This window comes from Micromesistius poutassou, assembly GCF_964030765.1.
Source record: "Micromesistius poutassou genome assembly, chromosome: 2".
Lineage (NCBI taxonomy): Eukaryota > Metazoa > Chordata > Actinopteri > Gadiformes > Gadidae > Micromesistius > Micromesistius poutassou.
In genome coordinates, this window is record NC_140272.1 from 1065522 (window position 1) to 1089806 (window position 24285).

The following is a 24285-nucleotide window of genomic DNA, read 5'->3' on the forward strand; positions in this document are numbered from 1 at the left end:
CATAGCTGTAGTATTAATGTCAAATAGAAAAACATTGATTAAGCAGAAAATGGGGAAATTATAGAGAGTGAAGAGTACATTATTCTATGATTCTATGATCAATTCCTAACCCTTCACAGTAAAACAAATACATAATATTATAATAAACTCATGTGTAGTGCAGCCGAGCGTGGAACACGCACCATATCTCTTGTACTGCAACATCATTGAATGTGAACCAACTAAACAAACAAAGGCACAATAAACAAACCTGCAGAGATGTTCAGCCAAAGTTAAATTATCCAGACCAAAAAACGAAAATGATTCAGCTGATGCATCATGGAGCAATGCTGACCCGCCTAAAAATAATATCAACATCATTATCAAATCCACTGAGAGAGAGATGCAGCAGTAAGCTGCTAATACTGATGGGAAAATATGAATTATTTGTCCCAAGTTTCACTACCTTGAATTTATAATTGGAAGGACAATCAATTGTCAGCAAGGATACACTATTGCATGGACAAAAAACGGGTAAAAATCCTTTTCAGTTCCAAAACACAACCTCAGTTAATTTAACTATGTAAACTCAAGATAAACCAAAGCTATTGAGGGGGCTATGAAATGAAGATAAGCTAATGATATGCCTTCTTGCCCAGATGTGCTTGTAATCTTCTGTGTCACAACAATTTAAAAGGCGGTGTCATCTAGCAATATAATTACTAGATTAAATGAATGAGTTAGGCATTAGAGAAACCATAAAAATAGCTACATTACAAATTGCTCAATAAAAACTCGAAGAAGAACTGGGTGCAAGTGTACTTTACGCTTCTACAGATCAAAATTAAATTAAAAATATTTGTTTGGATGAGAACAGACATTGTAATTGTCGAGGATCCACTTAAATAGGTAATCCAGGCACACTGTGTACGACACTGCGTAATACAGGTTTATCCTCCGTTAGATAACCACTGGGTGTACTGTGATTCCCCATCAATGTTTATGAGTTTACGGGCAAAGACCATCACGGATCCAACACGCACACACTGATTGGCTCATCCGTGCTTAGAAGGTCAGCTCCATGGGATTCAGTATAGACGGCGCTGAACAGAAGCTATCATTATCCATTAAAGAGCTCTGCTGAGGAACTGGCTGTCTCGAGTATGATCCGGGGAAGGGTTGGGCTCAAAGGCAATCCGAGCCGGCAGGAGACGCACCGTGTTCCCTTGTAATTACACACAAACGTCGGGGCTCATGCTAGGGATTCAAGGCACACACACACACACACCGGTGTCCCTTGACGCACTTGAAGCTTGACTTCAGGTAAGGACTGGGGAAGGAGTTGGGTTGGTCCTTACACCTGGGCATCGACTTCAAGAAGGAAGAAACTCCCACAAACAACACGGTGAAGTCATGATTCCTCCCCGGTCCATTGACCGAGAATGTCTTTGAAATACTGTGCGTGATACAGAAGCCTCAAAGTGTAATGTAATGGTCAATTAGTACAGTCAGGTCATCAAATATTTGGTTGTTTCTTCTATGGGGTGTTGTAGTCCGAATGTGCTTTTGGCGAGCAAGCTTGTAGAGATAGAAAATAGAAATCTGGCAAACATGAAAGAACATAAAATGCATGAAACAACCAAAGAAAACATGCAAAAGAAAAACAGCTGCCGGGCTTACAATGGATTGTTATACTTAGAAACAAGAGATGTGGTTCTTTAAAAATAGTGGAACACCACCACAAGCCCCTGAATGCTAATGCTGACGTTGTCAAAGGAAATGCTGGACGGGTACATGATTCAGTACACAAATCTGTGCAAGCCATTACCGCTGATAATGGCAGCAATTATATGAACACGGTGAGGAAACGTTCAAAGATGAAACAGTGAATATGCCACGTGGTGTGAGCACATCAAGTATAAATCAAGACAGCATTTTCAGAATAGGACTCTCTCACTCTCTCCCTAAACACAAAGACTCCATGCAATCAACAACAGACAGCTACCTCCTTCGTGCCCCGATGGAGGGCAGCCAGTGGTCAGAGTGTGACACTACAGAACAACAGCTACAACATTATTACACGCTATCTGGTGAAAAACAAAAGCATCTTTAAATGAAACATTACTTCATGTTCTGACACAAACCAGTGGGCTGTGACCAATGCGGCTCAGAGCTCAGCACAGGAAGAAAATCCTAAAGTTTTGCAATAGAAGTTTTGTGCAGTTGGAAACAACTGCCGTGCACTAAACACATTGTGTAATCATTATTGCAAGAAACATATGGCCTGCATATGGTCATATAAGTCAAGTGTGCACAGGGATTCAGTCCAAATTCAATGTGGAGGCTGTGATCATGCTATGCTTCAGGGTTGATGCCTCAAGGATGTTGAACCAAACAAGGTGTTTATAGGGATTGTTGCTGTTTAAGCAACAGTTTAAGCAACAATTCTCATGTGAATTATTGAGTTAATACACATGAGAATAGATAGATACACAAGAAAAAAATCTGCAAATTAAATGTAAGAATCAAAGTAGTCTCACGCCAACATAACTACTGCCACATTTCCTGGACAACATGTCAGAGAAAAGGAATGAACATGTAATTATTCCTTGACGGCATGCGAATGCAAGGAAAAATAATATCCAGGGCTGCAATAGAAGTAGATCAGATATTGTGCCATCACCGGCGCTCACCTGCTAATTGAAATTTCACTGCCAGCAGGACTAACTGGTTCCACTTCCTCTGCAGCTGATTGCGGCTCTTCAGATCCGGCTTGCAGCAACGGGATGTTCGGACCCTCAGTGGAAGCCTTTGATCCTGCAGCTTAATCAAGTGGGGACCATAGGTCGGTATACATAGTGAACATTTCAATAAGATCCATGACTAGGATTCATAATGATGAGGAAATAAGTAAACACAGATATACTACCCTGCTCCTCCCGGTAAGGAAGGACAGTACGGTTTAATTGAAAACCTCCCAGAGGATATTGGTGTGACATAGAGTTCACACTGTCTTCAACTGAGGATACGATGGCGCCCTCCTTACCTGTACGCTGTGATCCCTTTGCTAGGTCTCCTTCTGGAACCACTTCCTGTCTGAGCCGAGTCTTTAAACGACCTCTGACCTGGGAGACGAGGCGGGAGAATGTCGAGCTGTGTTGCTTTCCTGTAAGACAAATGCAGGCGAGATAAAGCGCTACAGGGATCTTAATACACATGTTGGCTCAATTGTTATATACCTTGTATATACAGACCTGTGATCCAAAACAGGGCTACAGGATGAAAAAATGTCTCCTCAGTCCCCCTTGAGCTAAACAAGAACCAGCTGACTAACATAAACTATGACTTTCCCCAAAAATAATCAATCTATTAGTCCCTGAGGTTATGAATTAAAATATCTCTCGCCTTGTCAACGTAGCTTTTAGAGGGTCTTTACGGGCATGTTAATGATAGCTTGTTTTTCCATCTTTTCACACAGAAAGTGATTTTCCCAGAGGGTGTTGACACATTGGAGTCACTTGAATCCATCATATAAAAGGTGCATCGTGCTCCCCCTGGAGCAGGGGGATAGGGTATGGTAAGGTAGGGGTGGGCAGCTTAAGGATGTCCGTCTGAAGATCACAGCACGGTCATGGATCATGCAAAGGCCAGACAGAGACGAACGTGAGAGATTTCTCAATACAGAAGTGTTGATACTGAGGACAAGCATATCAAAAAAATACAACATTTGATTCTTTTACATGTTGGGACATGTTGGAAACAACAACGAACAAAACAGTAAATGCATTTGAAATGAATTGAATTAAATGCATTCAGTTGTCTGACATTTGTTATATGGTAATGTCAGCTTGATAGTGGGGTGCCCCGTTCCTGGTGAATATGCTAATGTTATTCAGCCTGAGATGCATGTTGTTTATAGCCAGGGAAGAGGATAGTGTTACTTTGTCGTTTTGTTTGAAAGTATTTCAATTTGATGGTAAAACATCCAGGAATGAAACAGCAACCAATTAAAATGCAGTATGCATTTTAAATGCAGTATGCATTTTAATTGGATGTCCAAACATGCATGTCCAAACCCACGACACGTGCTAAAAGGTTGCTATATATATATATATATATATATATATATATATATGTATATATACATCTCTAAAAACGGTGATTAGTAAAACACCAGCACGATCATTTAACAGATAAGAGAGTTCTCAAATATGGACATTTCTGTATATTCCATCCAATATATCTCAGCAGCAGTATCTTTGCCTTTTTTCGTCCCCTCTTCTGGATTTAAGCACAAGCTTTCGAGTCTTTTGTTTCTGATTTCATCAGGATAAACTTTTGACCTGGACAGGACTACTCTATCTACCTCAGCAGGTCCAGCTTGACTGTCCATAACCCAATAATCTCAGGCTTACGCTAGGCTAAATCGAGTCATGTTCGTTTCCCATACTCTTATCTGATCTATGTATCCCTTGCAGATGTACGGGGATGAATTGCGTTCTTTATAATAAAATGTAAAATGATTTAGTATGATATGCATGTTTGTCTTTTTTCAATCCAAGTTGAAGGAAAGTAGTGACGAGCAGCACAGTGGATGACGTGTTGTCTATCCGATATACATAACGCCACTTTAAACCCGATTTAACTGCTTAACTGAAAGAAAAAAGGACAGACAGCACACAAGGTCTGGGGAAATAATGGACCATAAAAGGCAACAGTTGAAATATTGAAATTCATTATTCAATATTAATTTCAGACAGGAAAAGGAAAAATGATTACACAGTTCCACTTTAGCACTTTGTCTATTGAAAAAACCTAACCGTTTGCTCTGCTGTGTTTATAGGGTTAGAGGACCCAAAACCGCCAGGCCTACAGGTAATACAGCAACACACAAAACCTTAGCATAATGGACTGCATTGTGCCAACATAATTGACACTGTGGTAGGATCTTGTGTTTATGTAAATAAAGCATGACTTTTTTGTGTTCCTGACTGTTGACTGATTTAGTTAATTTCACGTTGGTAGTTTCTTGATGGGAAACCACTCAGGTGTAAAGCTCAGGGCATTATGGATTTCATTGCGTACAGAACTTAATAACTTTGCTTTAGGGCTAACATTTTATCCCCCAACTTTCGCAGACAATCAAAAATTGCAGACTTGAATAGATTACGTGCTTTCAGCATAGGAAAGCCAGACTGATCATTAAAAATAAAACGTCAACCAATTATATGACCAAAAACGGGGCTTTGTCAAGTAATTGACTTTACCTTCCAATAGTGACATGGGTGAGAGGAAATGAATCATTGGCTCACTAAGATAGCCTTGTGGCGCAGGGCATTCTTGCGACTGTCCTGTTTACAGAAGTAAATTGAGTTTAGGTGAGCTTAGGTGAGCTCTCCCTTCGGTAACATGGTATTCATTAGCTCTCCATGCCATTCACATTCTCCAGTGTAGCCCTGCTGTCGTGACACCAGGTTCTGTTCATGTCAATCACAGCAACACATTGCATGTGCCGTATTCAATGGGAAAATTGGTCAGTTTATTACTTTATCATTTAATATTTATATTTGTTAGACGGTCCTGCACGTTTTCTCTCCAGCGCCAGTGAAACAAACTGTCTGGTCAAATGAATATTTTGACCTTGCCGTGGTCACACGCATTTCATAAATACAGGTTTATACGGCCGTAACCCATGCACTGCAAATACCAGACATTCGACAATAAATAATGCATCCAGTAATGTATTAAACACCAATGGCTTAGCGTTGATTATTATAACCAGCAAGTGCAAGAGTGCATGTTAAAGGCGTTGTAAGCAAAATCTATTTATTAAATTAAGTTTTAAATAGCTCAAAACCATCACTGATACAGAGTGTTTGCTCAGTAATGTGTGTCTCCCAGTCCCTCTGCTCAAAGTAAACAGAAAACACGTTTTCTAACTTATGATGGTAAGTTAGCCAAAACTACAATATTACTTACAGCTCATTTCACTGTCAGCAATGATCAAACGGCCAAACAGAATACAAACAGCCCAGCTCAAAACTACAGGAGCCATGAAATGTCTGATGTCACTATTTACACCAGCCAACTTGTTTTCTCAGAGTATTGAATTTTGACTACACAGGGTCTCTGCCATAGTTCCAATGAGGTGTCCCAGTGTGCAACACTGTCATGTTTTAGCCTGTTTGAGTTCATAACCATGAGCAGGAAACTGTCAGTCAAACGATGCAACCGATAAGAAATACACCTCGGTCTAAGGCTGCCTGGGAAATACAAAAAGATGTTTGTTTTAAGCACATGTGCAACATGACATAACACGATCCATGTGGAGGCTTCAGGCAGAACAAATGTAATAGACGGGGGTTTAACTGTGTAAAGGCGCAACTCAATTTAAAGGTTATCATTTAATTTCAAAGCCTGATAGACATGAACAGAGCAACTGGGATTAGATACATTAGAATATTTTGCAACAGGGTACATTTTTCAAAAGATTTGAGTTGAAAAACTTGAGTTTTTCCTCAAATGTAATCTTTGTCAACCAGATGGCAGTTGGGCTGTGAGAACTCATCATTGATAATGCCAGCGAGGTATGCTTGTTTGTCACCGGAGACACACAGTAGTAGTATCATAGTGCGTCATTAGTTCAAGTGACTGGTAAAACTCCACTGGGCTAACACAAATTCCAGCAGGTTTGGCAGCCAAAAAAAAAGTTCATCATCATTTGCCTTTTTAAAATATCTGCAGTAAACACCAAGAGATGCCAAACAAACACCTACTTGACAAGCTTTGCCTTGTACACTAGGACAAGGAGCTGTGAGTGACGTGCAGGCTAAGCGAATGGCTAGCCTCCATACGTAATCTCTCATCACATATAACATGTAACGTATATGAAAACCAGAGGCTGCATCCTGATTCAATCCTCCTCCAACTCAACATGCTAACTACGTCACTCATGTTTCCCTATGTCTTGTGGAGATTTACAAGCAGATAAATGAGCACACCAATAGAGGTACCACACAGCTTTGTATCCTGTATACTTTGCATCTGGGCCAAGCCTGAGACAGTGAATGGATTGAGTTGTTGCCCGGTTACAATGGTGATGCAGTGCACGCTGAATGAGACAAGGACCTATTCACTGAGGAATGTCTGGGTGGTGAGTGGGACATAAGGAAAAGGAAAACTCATTCTGCTTCTGGCATCTAGGTGGGCTTATCTTCAGGCTTGCATCTGTTTGCAGGACCATGAAACCATGCCCTTCATAGCTGCTGCTGCAATTAAATTTGCAGTCATAAACAATCGCCAAGTTAGAAAACGAGTGCATGGATTCGAACAAGGGAATTATGAAACAAAACATTAAATTGGATGATTTTAAGTTTAAATTGTACAACTATTATATATATAGTGCTAAACCACACACTTGGCTATGAGTTAGTAACTACTTGAATGCAGCAGATAACTTCTTCCATCATAAATCTCGGCAACAACATTCATATCAGGGGAATTGCAATCGTTGACCTTGTAATGTGCTTTTCTCCTTTCATTTTATTTTTTATATACCAGGCCATAAACTTTTTTTGTGCACATTCAGTTATAAACCTGAAGGTTAATAACTGAAGGTGTCTGACATCTGGAGCCCGAAGTTTTTCTTTTAACAGCAAACAAACTCAGAAAGGTCAACCACCTGTGGAGTCAAACCATCCGCCGTTTAGGACCGGACAGCCTTCAGTGCTCCTCTTCCATGCATTCCTCCAAACACGGTCGCATACAAGATCCTAATCGCTTGTCAAGATTTCCTGTGTGAAGCTGTTCATTCACCTCACTGTTAACTAGTCATATGAAATGCATATTTTATTTGGTAAGTGATGTCATAATCTAAGGAGGAAGTGGTGCTCGGTGTGGATGGATCACACAGACTTTGGAGAAAAGAATGACCTCGACTTTGGATAGATGAAATATGCTAGGTTCACAAAAGCTGCTTTCACATATGGACGTGCATCCGTCTATTCTCCGTAGATTCTACGGATGTGCCGTATATGTGAATGACATATCCTGACGTTGGACCTCCTGAAAAAATACTACCCCCGAGGTAGTATGTTCTCCGGAGGAAATGCTAATTGCCTTATATGTGAATGAGCAGTAGAATGTCGGCATTTCGCACTTCACGTTAGTGGGCGTGTTGATGACGCTACGGCGGGAACACGCCCTATGGCGGGAACAAAAAACACACCAGGAGCAGGCTGTATATATAGGAGAGGCAAGGAGACATACGACTCAAAATGAGAATAGCCTGGAAAGACGAAGAGGTTTTTCAGCGGCTTACTTTGAGGGCCGACAGTGCGGTGATCGCACATATGAAGGGCACTGCGAAAGACACAGTAGGCCTACGACCGTATGGTGAAGAAGCTTGCTGAAATGGGAATTGTGAAGGGAAGGATACAACTCATCACAAAATTAAAATCCCTCAAAAAGCACTTCACCACCGTGGTAGACCACAACAAAAAAAGTGGGAACGACCGCAAAACCTGCCAGTACCAGGATTTGTGTGAGACGATCTGGGGGGGCTGGCACTCCACAAGGCCACTACGAGCGACTGTATGCAAGTGGCAGCCCTCTCAGATTCCCCGTCGGAGAGCATGGAGACCGTCATGCCATCACCGTCCAGCTCAGAGACATCTTCTGTCCTGGACACTCACGCCGAACCCGGGGATAAGAAATAACGGTGACGAACCGCCAGAGGCAGCTGTTCTCATGGCATTGTAATTTAATTAAACAACGCTCATTATCCATTGTCCATCCCCGTGCGGTCTCTAACCGTTAAAGACGTTAAATTAAAATATAGGCTACTATACGGGACCTAGACCGACTCATTTCACGGATTCCTGTACGACCAGATTGCCTTAAATATCTGTTGCATATGTCAGGTGATAACTAAATGTCAAGGGAAAGAGGGGGTGGTTGAAAAAGGTTATAATATAATACTTATAATGGTTTATTCGTTTCCCAGTATCATTTCCTTAATTTAGAAGACAGTTTTGTTCATTTTTGAATTGTAAAATAAATAAAATAATAAGTTGCGAGTTTTTGAAATTATTGGAAGCGAGTCGAGCTGACCATGCCTGCTGTACCCACGGCCCAAAATAAAGAACAGCCGAGACAATATCCTCAATTCAAACATGCCGTTTAATTTGGTCTCAATTGGCTACGGACGCGAACTGAATGGGGATTTCTAAAGATTACTGTACAGTGGCGGAGACTGCAGGAGCTGAATCATCACTACGGTAGAGCTAAGAAGGTTCTACGAGTGCTTCAGACCAACCTTACCAACGTGAGATGTTAAGGTATAACTTAAAGAAGAGGTTACGAATACCGGTGCTTTTGCCCATGGTAAGGCTTATTAATTATCTCTTTCTCCAGTAATGCAGTCGTTCGCAACGCCTTTCTTCTTCATCGTTCCTTCTATTGGTTTCTAACTCATGCTCCAATCTTTCATCGATGCCTCGGATGTTGTGGATGCAACGAAATATCTGATGTATCGCTGCAACAACAGTTAAGACGATCTGCCCGTTCTGCTTCCATGCTGTCTGCAGTCAAACAACAACAAACCAACGTGACAGCGGCCGCAATTATACTACATCATGTCCCGCCTTTTGAGAATTTAGACCCTACGTCATATCCCGCCCCTTGCAAGCCCGCCCCCCTAATCCATCCGGAGGTTCTACTGATGTCTGAGCGACACCGATGTCCACATTTCGGACGTCAAGTGTGAATAAGTGCGTATGACCCTCACGGTCAGTGGCGGATTTAGGCACGGGCGAAGGGGGCAGCCGCCCGGGGGCGCCATTTCATGGGGGCGGCACGAGCGCCACTGTGTGGGGAATTGGCATATTGGCGCCCCCTCCGGCTGCAGGCGCCCCTGTTTGCTGAGATGAGACGCACCGCCACTTGGGGGGGGGGGGGAACCGCTACTGCTCACGGTCGAACCTCCTGCTCCACAAATGCGGAGAAAAGATAGAGGTCATATGTGAAAGCAGCTAATGTGAAACTTCTAAAGTTTGATCCAATATTTAATATTAGTTACATCCTTCCTCACGGAAGAGAGAGGAGCCCCGTTCGAGTAGTAAAAGACTCAACGTTACGTTTTGATCAGGCAAAGCCACTTACTCATGCTACAACGTAGCTTCATATTCAGCCCCTCCGGTGTGCTCTAGAGTGAGTCATCCGCATCCTCCCCCGATAAATCCATGACTGCACCGGGCTGTCTATTTATAGAACTCTACATCACACCCATCTTTTACTCACTTTTAAAGTTGCCAGTCACCAGCTCTCTAACAAGCTTCTCCTCCGGTTTTATGAATGGGAGTGAAATGTCAGGGACACGTCCGTGCCGAACCCGTGTCCTCAATTCCGAGGACAACAAAAAACAACAAGGCTGGTTTTACATTTGGCATTCACGGCCAAAACCGCCATGCGCTCGTCACTAAAGGACAACATACCGTGTGCATGTGTGATATTTAATTAATTCCTGGGCTCTGAACATCCGAGGGTCACCTTGCCAACAGCCCTTTCCTTCACAGCGTTACTGCCACTCAATCACACGCATCCATAAGAAGGGATTATAGCGCGCGCACCTCTCCCGCCTTGCCTCTGTTTGTGGCGGCAGTCGACACACACATACATAGTGGTTAAGTGGTGTTTCCACTTAACGGACGGCTGTGCATACCAAATACTGTGGGTTTGACAACGCGTTGCCATGGGTACCTTTGACACAGAGACACAATGCATGAAATCCTCCTTTTCTGAAACTTTTTCCGGCCGTCGGCTAACACACACACACAGACGATATGAATGTGTGATTAGCCAGGCACTTGCTACAGATGGGCTGTATTCAGTTCGGTCCATTAAACTGTGCCCATTATCGCTATAACAAGAACAAAAATGATAAAAACCTGAATCTGAATAGCCCTCCCAAAGCTGTAAATTTATTAAACGAGACATCTGCAGTGAGTCAGACCCCTGCTCCAAATCTCTTCACTAGTCAGATACCTTCTGATTAGGTTGCCCCGCAAAAATCTTATCTTCTCACAGAATCTGAAGCACACAGCTGGGTGTGTGGGAAAGCAGCCAAACAAAGAGTCAACAGTGGCATGGGAAAACATTTTGTTGAACTCCACCACTTACTGTAACTAGAATGCACCTCATCGATCTCCACCTCAGACTGATTCTTCGAGAAGACCAAGACCTGCAAAAAGATCCAAACATCACATTACCCAAAGACGTAACGTTAGGCTGTCATGTGATTAATATGAATAATCATTAGGAGATCATGGAGGCCGCTGAAAGGACGGAAGAAAATTGATTGTGGTTTGAAATGCCAAGGGAACAGTAAGTTGTGAGCACACACAGGCTTGGCCTTTCCCTGCAGCTGAATCCTCATCTTCTCATTGGCCTCCACTTCTTTGGCGATCTCCTCAGCTGTGAGAAGAAGATGGACAGACTTTATGGGCAGCCAGATTAATAAGCCTCCGTTCACACTCCAACACCGCCTCTCACCAAATCCAAAAGCACAGGGAATGGGGCATCCCTGGAGATGTCAATAACCCAAAGAACGTGGAAAATCAAAAACTCAATAAAGACTCATAAAGACTTATTATTGAACAGAAAAAGATTGTCTAAATACAAGAAACCCTGCTTCTGCCAACATACATGAATGTTGAATAAATGATACGTATTCAATGTCAACATTGACCCCAGCAGTCCCAGCAGAAACAGCTGGACTGCATACAGTCACACACACACACACACACACACACACACACACACACACACACACACACACACACACACACACACACACACACACACACACACACACACGTGGGCTAAGGTGGGTCCAAACCTGATTTGGGACTCAGGGAATCACACTGGGCGTTGTAGACGTGCACAAAGTCCTGGTGCCTCCTGACCAGCTGGTCCCGGGGGCCCTGCGTGGGCAAGTGGCAGTCCCGGAGCCTCCTCCTCAGGTCCTGCAGTGACAGCAGGTGGTACACCAGCTTACCCATCGGCCTCCTGACGGCAACCAGCGAGCTGCAGGGCAGGGAGTGACACAACGGTTCAACTCGTTGGTGGATCAATACGGGCGGCAGGGGACCCCTACTGGCTGATATGAATGTACTGCTCAGTACTCCAACACACCACAGACAATCTGCTGCCCACGCTGAAATTAGAGGCCCTTATCTTTGATAGCAATCTAGGACACTTACTTATCTACAACTGGCTTGCTTTATCGTTTTTGGTTTTCGTCCAAAAGTATATGCTTGGCATGTTTTAATTAAAAGGCCCGTCATTAGCCCCTATGGGTTTGTACCTTTTCTTGCGTAACCTAAAATGACCCCACCGTTTATGATTGATTTTTTTGCCGGTTTCCTTTGCCTTGCATTTATAAATGATTGGCCAATTAATCAGAAAAAAATATTCATTAGTAATTAGTAAAATGTAATTATTTTGACAAACAGCCGTACGGTCTGTTGAATGTATGCAGCTGTACGCCGTCTACTTTGTGTGTCATGTTTCCATAATGTCATATTGTTTTATAACAAAGCGTATTTAAACAGAAGTAAAATGCAAATGCTTCAAACCCCGTCGTCGAGCCCTACCCTGTCCGCTGCTCTACAGAAACCCCTGCTGCCAGAACCTCAATGGCCTTAAATGTGATCTTAGATCACGGTTACTTCGTGGCTACTTCTCGACCGTACAATAAAATCAAACGCTATAATTATGTATTAGTATGGGCCGGGTGAGCCATAAGAAGGAGAGGCACTACAGCACAACGATAAAGACGTCAACAATTAACCTTTAGCTCACAGGGGCCATGTCTGCTTAGCGTAATGATGGGCTATTGAAGGCTTTAGCCAGCCCTTGTCAGCAAGGGGTTGAGTGTAGCAGCCACTCTAAAGACAGCAATATACGCTTAATACCAAGTAGGATTACAGCTTGCTTCTGCTCATTGGCCACATCAGCACACATGCAAAGGGGTTTTGTGTGGTTGAATATAATCATTATCGCTGCATTTGTACTCGTCTTTCTCTCTGTGGATGCCAAGTGTGACGTCTGGTAAGGGTTAGCTTTTTTCCACTTGCACATCCAAGAAGACAACACTGGAGACGCAGTGGGCATATTTAAAAGCAGGGTATCACAAAGTTGAAGAAAACTTTAATCCATGCCCTGGAGTGTGATGGTTTGCATTGGTGTCATAAATCAACGTCGCTGGCCACAGATTACCAATGCAATGCAGTCATGCAAATATGCCCAGGCATTAAATGGACCACTCAGATTAATCACCCAGGAAAACCTTTTATTAACAGGCTCTTGCACAGACAATTCTGTACAAGGGTTTATTAGCAGCACATGCAGAACGGGTGCTCAGACTATTAGTTAGGATCCCTGTCCTAATGCTTCACCAGGCAGCATTGTCAAATATAAGGGCTGTTTGACATGACTGAGGGGTATCAGAAAACGTGTGCATTTGTTGCAAATCACATTTATGCATATGTACACATTTTCCTTCTAAAAGCATGCTGAACCCAGGAAAATTTCAATTAGAATTAGAAGAAAGTATTACAATAGGGAATAAGAATCAGCTCCTCTCTAAATTGATTGTTTTAAAAAACCAAGCCTCAAGCTGAGAACAGGAGCTCCCCAGTGTGAAAGAAAAACTTTCGGACAAGTAAACATTACGTGTCAAGAATAGGGTCGGAATCGTCTCATACAACCACTACAGACAGCTGTTACCCAATCTGCCACTCCACAGCAGCGATAACCGACCCTGGCCTTGTTCTGCAGGCTGACACAACGCTGTAGTTGATACTCGATGTGACATGCATGGCACAAGTTGCACCTCATCATGCAGCACGACGAGCACGATGGCTTACTCATTTACTCTGGTTGAACTATCACGACCACTGGCCATCAAGCGTCACGCTCTAACTTTATGGTCCTTCTGTGGACTACAGTTGAGTGCACTAGCCCTGCCGTGGCTCTGGCCCGCCGGGTGGGCAGGCTCTGCCTCTTGCTTCCACTCCGGCAGCCCATTAAAGAAGCCAAAACAAACAGCTTAGCAGGGGGCACGTGGGCCTGCTTTTAGCCACGGCTATTTTCAGCTCACCTCCTCAGGCTCTCCTTCTTCTCCCCGCGGGTCAGACAGGAGTCCAGGTGCTTGTTGATCATCTGCTGGGGGATACCCACGGAGCACACGGGGCAATCAACTGGAACAGACAAGCAGAAGAGTGGCAGCATCGCATGACACCGATCAAAATGTTGTGAGGTGGAATAATTTCTTTGGATTTGAACATAACAGTAAGACGCCCTAGAACCCTTATGTTGAAACTGAAAAGTTTGATTCACTAATTAATACAGATTTTAAAGTGCTCAAACCAGCAGTATAAAATCACCCAATCATCGCTTTGATGAACAACAAATTGGGGAAGGTCACAAAATCAAAGAGATGTTCACCTTTGATCACCGGCTTCACATCCTCTTCTGCTGCAAAGGAAGAGGCAGTGGGTGCTTGAGCGACCGAAGATGAAATCTCCATCTTCTCTGTCACCTCCAACCCTACCTCTTCTTCCTTCAGCTCTTCCTTTATCGCCACACCAAGATAAGTGTTTAAGTGGAGCTCTGCTTGACTAGGGGCTTGGGCGCGTGCAGCCTTTATTCTCGTGCGGGAGGTGCGCGGTGTGCTTGTGCCTTGTTGGGTGGTCATAGAGGGGGACGCTTTGAGTCCCTTCTGGAAGAAATGACTCAGGATGGAGCCGTCCCGTGCCGGGCCCCTGGCCCTGGGAGTGCTACATGCTACGGCTGAGGTCAGGGGCGATTGTGGCGGCGAGTCAAAGCTTACTTTTGACAGCTCCCGTCTGGAATAACAATGAGAGGGTCGGAAACATTAGAACATCTGGGGTGGGGTGGAGAGAGAAGCCGCTAGGGGATGGAGATGAGACCCTGGTAAGGAACACTTCTGCACAGAGACAGACACAGGGTCTGGAAAAACACGTGGACTGCAAAGACACTCTGTCATGAGGAAAAAAACAAGGCATCCATCATTGAAACGGCATAATCTAGTCCGAGGAACACAGGCATTCATAATGATGCATTGGTATCATTAGAGACGGACTTGGGGAAAGAAAAACTTAAGAGGAGGAAAAATGAAAGTCAAGCCAATAAGTTGTACTGACAGAGCTTCTTGACATTCAGCTCCAAATGCTCAATTATCTCCCAGAGCACGAAAGAATAGGCAAGTTTGCCACAATCTTTGGAAAAATGTGGAAAGAAAACAAATCACGATCGGGCCATTATGGGGCAGTAAAATGGAGCCAATGAGGTGTGAGTTCCTCTGCTTTCCACAGTGAATTCTGCTTTACAAGTGTCCTACTCTCTTCTCATTAGAGGAGCTCCACACATCTACACTGACATGTGTAGTCTCAGTGGGACAAATAAGGGTAGCAAACAAACAAAATAACTAAGATCTTGAGACCCTGAGGTGATTCATCCAAATCACTGCAGGGGCTCGCATCAAGCAAACACTTTTGTATAGGGTTCAGTTATTATTGCCTTATCTTAACTGTTTGTGGAGAAAACGTAATAATGTATATGTAAAAATGCCAACACTGGCTCATAGGCCTAAATGTTTTGATTGGATATGGATTTTCTTTTTAAATTGTTAAGACATAATGGAACACTTTTACTTGAAACTGCAATTCAAAACGGAGGAAAGTTACAAGATTTCTTAGAACAAACACTTTACAACCTTTTCTAATCTTTTACTTATGTTGAGGCCGGATCCTTGATTAATAATTATAATGATTTGCAATTATGTAGTGCTTTTCGAGGCACTCAGAGCACTTAACATAGTTATTATGTTTATGCGTGTGTGTGTGTGTGTGTGTGTGTGTGTGTGTGTGTGTGTGTGTGTGTGTGTGTGTGTGTGTGTGTGTGTGTGTGTGTGTGTGTGTGTGTGTGTGTGTGTGAGAGAGTGTGTGTCATGGGGGGGTTAGGACACCTCATCCACTTCCAGTGTGTAGCACGCACCTGTGTGATGCAGGGCTGCCAGTTGGCGGCAGAACACTCACCACGCACTGCCTGTCGCATGTGAGAGGTGAAGAATGAGGAAACTAACCAATTAGAAGCTGGGGGATGATTAAGGGATAACGTTGGTACAAGAACCAGGTGGCTATTTGGCCAGGCACCGGGGTGAAGGCCCCTACTCTTGCACTGCGTGTAAAGGGATCTTTAATGACTACAGGGAGGTGTGGGCTAACCAGACCAAATCCTAAAACTCAGCAAACTTTATAACTAAGAACGCTAATAATCATTACCCTATATTAAAATGCAAAAGAACGTGAAATATATAAACTTTCAGCAACTAATTAAAGAATTGTTGTCAACCCTGCAATCACCAAAAACAAATGCAAATCAATCTTTAGATAAAACTGTACCGCAGCCATAAATGTATATTTTTTCCTTATCTCATTTCTGTAAAACCAAAGGTTGATTCCCACAATGGATTCTAGACACAATGATTGTGCACACTTTTGTAGACTAAATTGTGACTGGCACTGTGTAACTTCTTTTTTGAATTACTTTTCTTTGTCTGTAATTACGTAATCATAATTATGTAATCATACTGCTTCACTAAAGAGGGCGCTTGGTAATTACAAACGGACATAAGATTAAAGGGATGTGCCAACAGAATGAGTGTACTTCACCATAATAATGATTATACATAATGATCACTTATTATATAATGGTAAGAAAACGTATTCAAATGGTGCTAATGAGTAGTAACTTTACAATGGGTATTATGATCGCACTGCAAAAGGCCTCCTCCACTGCACTCAGCTGTTACTCTGCGCTTCCTTCAAGATCAGCCATAAATAAAAACGACATTCCCGAGGAAACCCAAAGCAGATGGAGATGGGCTTCGTGTCTAACAGAAACGCTCCGATGTTATTGGCAGGTGGGCGTGGGAGGGAAAGGAAGTGGCGAGATTGATCATCCTCTAAACAAGAAGTCAACTTTATGAAAGGTGCCCTCACGGACTAACTCCCCCCGCCCTGCTGAGGTTAGCTTGGAGACAACAGGAAATTAAAACGACGAGCGGGGAGAGTGCGAACATAAGACACTCAGGTTTTTAGACTGATGACAATCAGAGACACTTGTTGTTGTAGTCTTTGGGAAACCATTAATATGTGGACAAAAGTAAAGTGTGCGTAAAGTGGCTAATTGTCAACAATCCTACTCAAGCTGAGCAGATGAAGTATAATGACAATATACAGTATACAGTATATTCCAGACAATTGGACCTGTTTTCTAGGCTCCAACACTGTGGATAATTGCCTCTTATTTCTTACATATTGCCAAGGTTCTGCAAACAGTTTTCAAAGTTAAGTTTATTTGATCAGACCATAAAAAAAATCTTATTCTAAATATCCCATGAACCATTTTTATGAACCATTTTATCACAAAAAAAAAAAACTTCTCCAAAGCTGAAAACCAAGATATATAGTTTAACCTCTATAAGACGAAAACCTCACAGGCCTGGGTTGATGAAAATCAAATCCATTTTTGATTTATGGCAAATCCGCTGTCTCTCCTCCTAGGCAAATGCAAAAGTATGTTTGGGGCGTAGCTTAGCCCTTACCCTTTCCCCACAGACCAATTCTGCTTGGGTCAACAAAAACAGCCTCTAAAAGCACACAAAGTAAGGATGGGTAAGTTACCTATCCACTTCAATTTGTTTATCATTAAAAAGTGAAATACTGTGGGACTGTTCACCTGCTAGTTTGAAAGCGCAAATAAATATGTATTAGGGACATCATGGTTGTATAGCACTTTAAGATTTTACCTTACCTACCTGCAACACAGCTTGGGGAGAAAATCGAAATGGTTTTAAAATTACATTTTGTATGGAAGTAATACAAAAGCACTGTGTTGTTACCTGGTTGATTGGAAGCTTGTGACAAGGTCATCCAATATGCGGTTGTTTCTTAGGTCCTGCTCTGTTGTAGACTAGAGAATGAGCACAAGAAAGGAATTAACTCGAGATTGTACCTGAGATTGAACGTCATTTAGAAGAGATGATGCTTTGTTCATTATACATTGGTGCCACAGAGAAACGTCAGTGGATTGATGAAGCTGAATCTCAATGAATGTGTGCCTAAAATAGGAGGCCTCTCTTCCAGAGCTTCCAGAGCTGAGTGCACACTGCACACCTTCCTGAATAAATAAAGGTCAAATAAAACAAGTCATACTTACTGAATTGCAAACTGGGCATTGCAACTTGTAGGACAGAAATTTTCTGATGCACAAGGAACAAACTGAAATGAGAATTGGAAAGATATTAGTGATTGCCGTTTCCATTTAGGCAACTTCAAAGTAAAGGAGTAAAAAAAAAACCTGAATCAAACAGTATCCTACTCTGTGTAGAGAAGTCCTTTTGTGAAATGAAATGAGTACAGCCACTCTCATATTAAATCACAGCATGAAGAAACTGTGCTGGAGGCTACATGCAAATTTGAGAACTTCTTTGTCCATTTCTAAAATCATACATTCTGTATTGATTAGACTCAAAGATAACAATGGCTGCACGGAGGGCCGCTTCCGTGGATTGACGCTAATCCTGCTTGCTTTTTCCAAACCAACATAAACAATATTCCGAGGCTATGCGTTATGCCTATTGTTAGTGTGTTCTGCTTTTGTCCAAGGAAAGAATAAAAACACAACCATAAAGTAAGTACAAAACTAACACCGATATAATGAGCTACTGGACCATCACTTCTGAGAACTACTCCTCAGCCTTCAATAAATGGAGGCTTTGCTTCCTTAAAAGATAGTTATTTCAGAAATGCCCTTTTAGGATCTTTGAGGGATTCTAGCCTATTCTGTCGGCCCCTCAAGCCGGTGGAGCAGTCTAAGGAAATGCTATTTCCTTGAGAAAACAAAGCCTTTTCTCAAAAAGGTCTCTCCCTGCCAGTCAAGGGGAAGAGTGCTGTTTAACTGCTTGGATACTTACAATTATGAGAGCATTTTGTCATCATTGCAATGTTGACAAAATCAAAGCAAATGGGACACCGGAGCAGGGTATCAACATTCTGGTGGGAAAAAGATAACACTGGTCAGTCCACTATGCCAACAGCAAAGTCAACAAGTGTGAACGCCACAGACTGGGCCATGGACTTTATTTGAGATGAACAGCTGCTGACATCACAGTCGAGGCATTGCATATATATTGGATGGGTCATGTGTTGGATGATTCATTTTATTGAGGAAGCAAACTCCTGGGCTGCTAGAGTGTTCGGTTAAATAAAGGCTTGTGAAGGGAAATTGCTGTCAAATTGATTATTTATGCTTCAAATATAACACCTTTTTCATTAAGTAACTTAATGAATTACTATTTATGTTGGGGTTAATTTGGAAGTTGGAAGCCTCTTTCTTCTATCTCTGCATTTAAGGTTTGATGGATGGTTAGACAATTATAAATGAGACTGGAGTGATTTATAGATTGATATAGGCCGTCTGCTGCGATTGGAAAAATATTTGGTTCAAGTTTGCCCAATTTAATATTAATGACCTGGATGTTGAGTGCTTTCATACATAATGGGACACTTTTCAGTGGTGTGTAGTGACAATTACAACACTTATAGTGTTGGATCTGTCTAACTTAGCCTTTGTACGCTTTGGGGTAATTATTTAAAAGTAGTTGGCATGTGGAATTGAACTCACTGCCGGTTGCTCTAGCATCTCAGTGTTCGCCAATGATACATTCTAAATTAATTAAACTAGTCACAGGATATTCTTTCCATATTATGCAAACACACATAGGCCTACTACTAAAAAACTAAAATTTAACAAAAATATTTTGACGTAAAAAATAAACGGGTCTTCGGTGTGAACCTTAAATGCTCCAACAATAAAATGTGAGGATATAAATCGTGTAACATCTCCTCCTGCAGCCCTTCTGGTCATGCTCTGGGATTAAAGGATGGAGCCAATTCTGCAGACTACTCTGTTCAACAACATTGAATTCCCACTGAGTACGGAACGCAGCGTTTTTATCGTGTGCTCTTTGTTGTTTTATTCAAAATACATTTATAACAGACCCAACTCAGGCTAAAACTAGTTGATGCCAAACCAGTGTTTTGCTTTTGGGGGGTGAATTAATATCACAATATCTGGCCAGCTGGACGCTATGTCTACTAACGTTACGTACGGCAGTAGTAACTTTATATTATGTCTACTAACGTTGAGTATAATCACAGATTATGTCTACTAACGTAGAGTACGGCAGTAGTAACTTTATATTATGTCTACTAACGTTGAGTATAATCACAGATTATGTCTACTAACGTTGAGTACGGCAGTAGTAACTTTATATTATGTCTACTAACGTTGAGTATAATCACAGATTATGTCTACTAACGTTGAGTACGGCAGTAGTAACTTTATATTATGTCTACTAACGTTGAGTATAATCACAGATTATGTCTACTAACGTTGAGTACGGCAGTAGTAACTTTATATTATGTCTACTAACGTTGAGTATAATCACAGATTATGTCTACTAACGTTGAGTACGGCAGTAGTAACTTTATATTATGTCTACTAACGTTGAGTATAATCACAGATTATGTCTACTAACGTTACGTACGGCAGTAGTAACTTTATATTATGTCTACTAACGTTGAGTATAATCACAGATTATGTCTACTAACGTTGAGTACGGCAGTAGTAACTTTATATTATGTCTACTAACGTTGAGTATAATCACAGATTATGTCTACTAACGTTACGTACGGCAGTAGTAACTTTATATTATGTCTACTAACGTTGAGTATAATCACAGATTATGTCTACTAACGTTGAGTACGGCAGTAGTAACTTTATATTATGTCTACTAACGTTGAGTATAATCACAGATTATGTCTACTAACGTTGAGTACGGCAGTAGTAACTTTATATTATGTCTACTAACGTTGAGTATAATCACAGATTATGTCTACTAACGTTGAGTACGGCAGTAGTAACTTTATATTATGTCTACTAACGTTGAGTATAATCACAGATTATGTCTACTAACGTTGAGTACGGCAGTAGTAACTTTATATTATGTCTACTAACGTTGAGTATAATCACAGATTATGTCTACTAACGTTGAGTACGGCAGTAGTAACTTTATATTATGTCTACTAACGTTGAGTATAATCACAGATTATGTCTACTAACGTAGAGTACGGCAGTAGTAACTTTATATTATGTCTACTAACGTTGAGTATAATCACAGATTATGTCTACTAACGTAGAGTACGGCAGTAGTAACTTTATATTATGTCTACTAACGTTGAGTATAATCACAGATTATGTCTACTAACGTAGAGTACGGCAGTAGTAGTTATAAAGTTCCGTACTCAACGTTAGTACGGCAGTAGTAACTTTATAACTTTATAGCGTCCGGCTGGCCAGATGTTGTGATATTAATTCGCCTGTGAACTGTGATTCGCACTCCATGCTGCGGTCACAACTCGAAGCTTTCCTCTCGTCCCATCATCCTCCAGCCAGACCTCGGTTATAAAACAATAACAGTTAGCCTACTAGCATGCAGGAGCTACCTCTCGGGATGGCCAACTCACTTTGAGACATGTTAAACTGGGTGGTAGATCCGCTTCGTTTTGGAGTGCCATGGTCGGCCCCCGCTTATTCCTCCCAAACACAAGTTTGGTATGTTTTATAACGTTAGAAGCCGCTCTCGGATAGCGGTAGTAGCTCTTGTCTGTCTAGCAGTGCAACGAAACTGCCGCGCTTGCTGACGACGACACACGCAGCGTCCGGCGGGGCCGTTTCTGCCCGCGAGCGACGATGTGCGTGGAAGCAGGTTTGACCACAAACAAACAAACTACTGGTCACTGGACGCTGTTTTTGCATTGAAGTATTGACCCTTCTCTGTTATTTTCTTCAATGACGATATACAGGCAAAACGAAACAAAAACGAATGCAAATCGTCGATCTGTGGGAATACACAGGGTCACGTGCATTTACAATTTCAACAATTCATAAACGTGTTATTTAATCGGTTTCGTTATTGCACGTGTGCTGGTTGCTTGATCGAAATAGCTATTGATTATCTCGGGCTAAATTCTGCAGCGGTAAATCTGTAAATAATTGTTATTGTGTAGCATATATTATTCTTCCTTCTTTAGTTTTGACTAAAATACAGCACACACAGTGTGGGCGGGTCTAACCACAACATTTCAATTGATCAATTTAACATGATTAATGCTTTCTGAATAAACAAGAAAACATTAAAGAAGTCAATTCCTCATCATTTTTATCAAGGACAAATGCCTAATCAATAACAACATACAAAATAACGGTTTTTGTTTCTATGGAAACACATACAGATATATCTGAAGACCTTTTTTTAAAATCAGTGCTCCTCAGAAAAATCTCAATAAAGAATATGCTTGCTTTTGCACTTGTGAGTCCAGGGCCGCCCATGAGCCGCCAGGGTTAATCACTGGAATACATTGAATATGTGGGGAAATATCAGCATGTTTGCGTAGGGATCTACCAACCCTCACTGTCAAAACAACCTTGCTAGAATGGCAATCCAAACAGATATTGGAAACAGTGATTTAGCTTTTGACTAGTAACTAACAGATGTGGAACCAATGTGTTATCCCCTGTTAGAGATCAGCACCAAGCTTTCATCAGTGTATGACCTCAATTTGCCACGGGCCAGCACTCTCGGAAAATAGCCTGCAAGATGGGAACACACCTTTGGCAAACAGTGTTGCTCAGAAGCATCAGAGCACTCTCAGCAGGGCTCGTATTGATCTCATTAGGGCCAGCTCAGACCAAGATGGATCCATTTATCACAATAAACAATTATATTGCACAGATAAGGATGTATGATTGATTAGGACTTGTCATTGTGTTAATGCACAGGAACATAAAAACACAAAGACCTTTAAGGAAGATAAATTAATTGATTGGCAGCTTTGTAGGGCCCTACCCAATGTAGGGCCTATCATTGTCAGTGATTGCTTACTAACCAGAGGAAACCAGTCGGTCATTTGATTTGGCGTAGTTGTTATTCAATGGATCTCCCAAGGACCCAATCTACTTATTCAACTGAAACACGTAGAAACCCTCTGGTTTAATCAGAGCTGGAACAGAACAAACCCTTACATTCCTTTGACACATCATGGTAGAACAACATGCACATGTTTTAACACCTTTCTGTGTCGTGCTTTTGTCATAGAGTGGTTTGCGATTTATGAAAACAGATTGTCAACACAATCATCCGGTGCTCTGCTGTGACACTGTGATGAGATTGGGTATAGGGCTTGCACAATGGTCTTTCGGTAATCACATGCTTGAATCAGTGTGGTGCCGTGCTGTTGGGGCTGGCTGGGTGACATTTGCAAAAGGTAGCGCCGCTGGATGATGCTCTTGGTGAATGCGTTTCGTTTGAGGTTGGGACTTCTGCTTTGGTGATCAGGCATTTTATTTTGTTCAGTACAGGACAAGTCAACCTGAATGGAAACCATCTATATGCATACAGTGTGTATATTGGAAAGGATGTATAGCTGTGGAAAGAGAAGTGCCTGTTGGGCTCAGAGATGGGATTTGGTGCACCAGGGGGAATTGAAGAAAGTCCATGGAAAATGGATCATCATTTGGTCCGGTTTCCCAAATGGGGCGTCGCGTACCATTGGCTGTGCTGGAAGGCACTGCGGGAGTTGCTCAGAAAAAAAAAAAGATCTGTAACCTACACCATGAATATGCCATTTGGTGAAAGCCCCAGTGGAAATCAAACCCCTTACTTAAACCCTGCCCGCTTATGTCAAGCTCCACACAGAATGAACAAATTTAATGAAAACATTTGCATCGAGATCAAAATAATAACTCATCACATTGAAATTGCCAATTTCTGTAATTTTATGTTGAACAAGCTAAGAAGTCTATATTCTCTCTATTGGGATCCGGAGGCTTTCAGGCCCCCTGAAGCTCCACACAGAAGCACTATATCATTCATACACAGGATGACAGCAATGGAGAAGACAAGGACAAGCCCACGGGAGTCACTAATTGTCAAGAAAGAAAATGTTTGGGAACTATCGATTCAACCCGCATGAGTGGAGTGAATTCTAAAGCAAGAACAGAGGCCTTTAGTTAGGGATGAGGTGGCCTGCCTGGACAGCGATGGCTAAACAAAGGGCTTTGTGGAGCATTTTACCATAGCACCGCTATCTCTGC

General features: G+C 42.0%; 1 protein-coding gene across 1 annotated transcript in view; it reads right to left on the reverse strand.

Annotated features, from left to right (window-relative positions):
- Positions 1-21799, reverse strand: part of rad18 (RAD18 E3 ubiquitin protein ligase) — a gene marked incomplete at its 3' end in the record, with an annotated part of 32120 nt that extends 10321 nt beyond the window's left edge. The window contains 11 exon segments of the mRNA XM_084464132.1: positions 2673-2802; positions 3026-3145; positions 11158-11218; positions 11381-11451; positions 11876-12063; positions 14141-14240; positions 14488-14888; positions 17969-18039; positions 18286-18347; positions 19043-19121; positions 21657-21799. Coding sequence (XP_084320258.1) covers positions 2673-2802; positions 3026-3145; positions 11158-11218; positions 11381-11451; positions 11876-12063; positions 14141-14240; positions 14488-14888; positions 17969-18039; positions 18286-18347; positions 19043-19121; positions 21657-21707 — 1334 coding nt within the window. The 5' untranslated portion in view covers positions 21708-21799.
- Positions 21800-24285: the final 2486 nt, after the last annotated feature.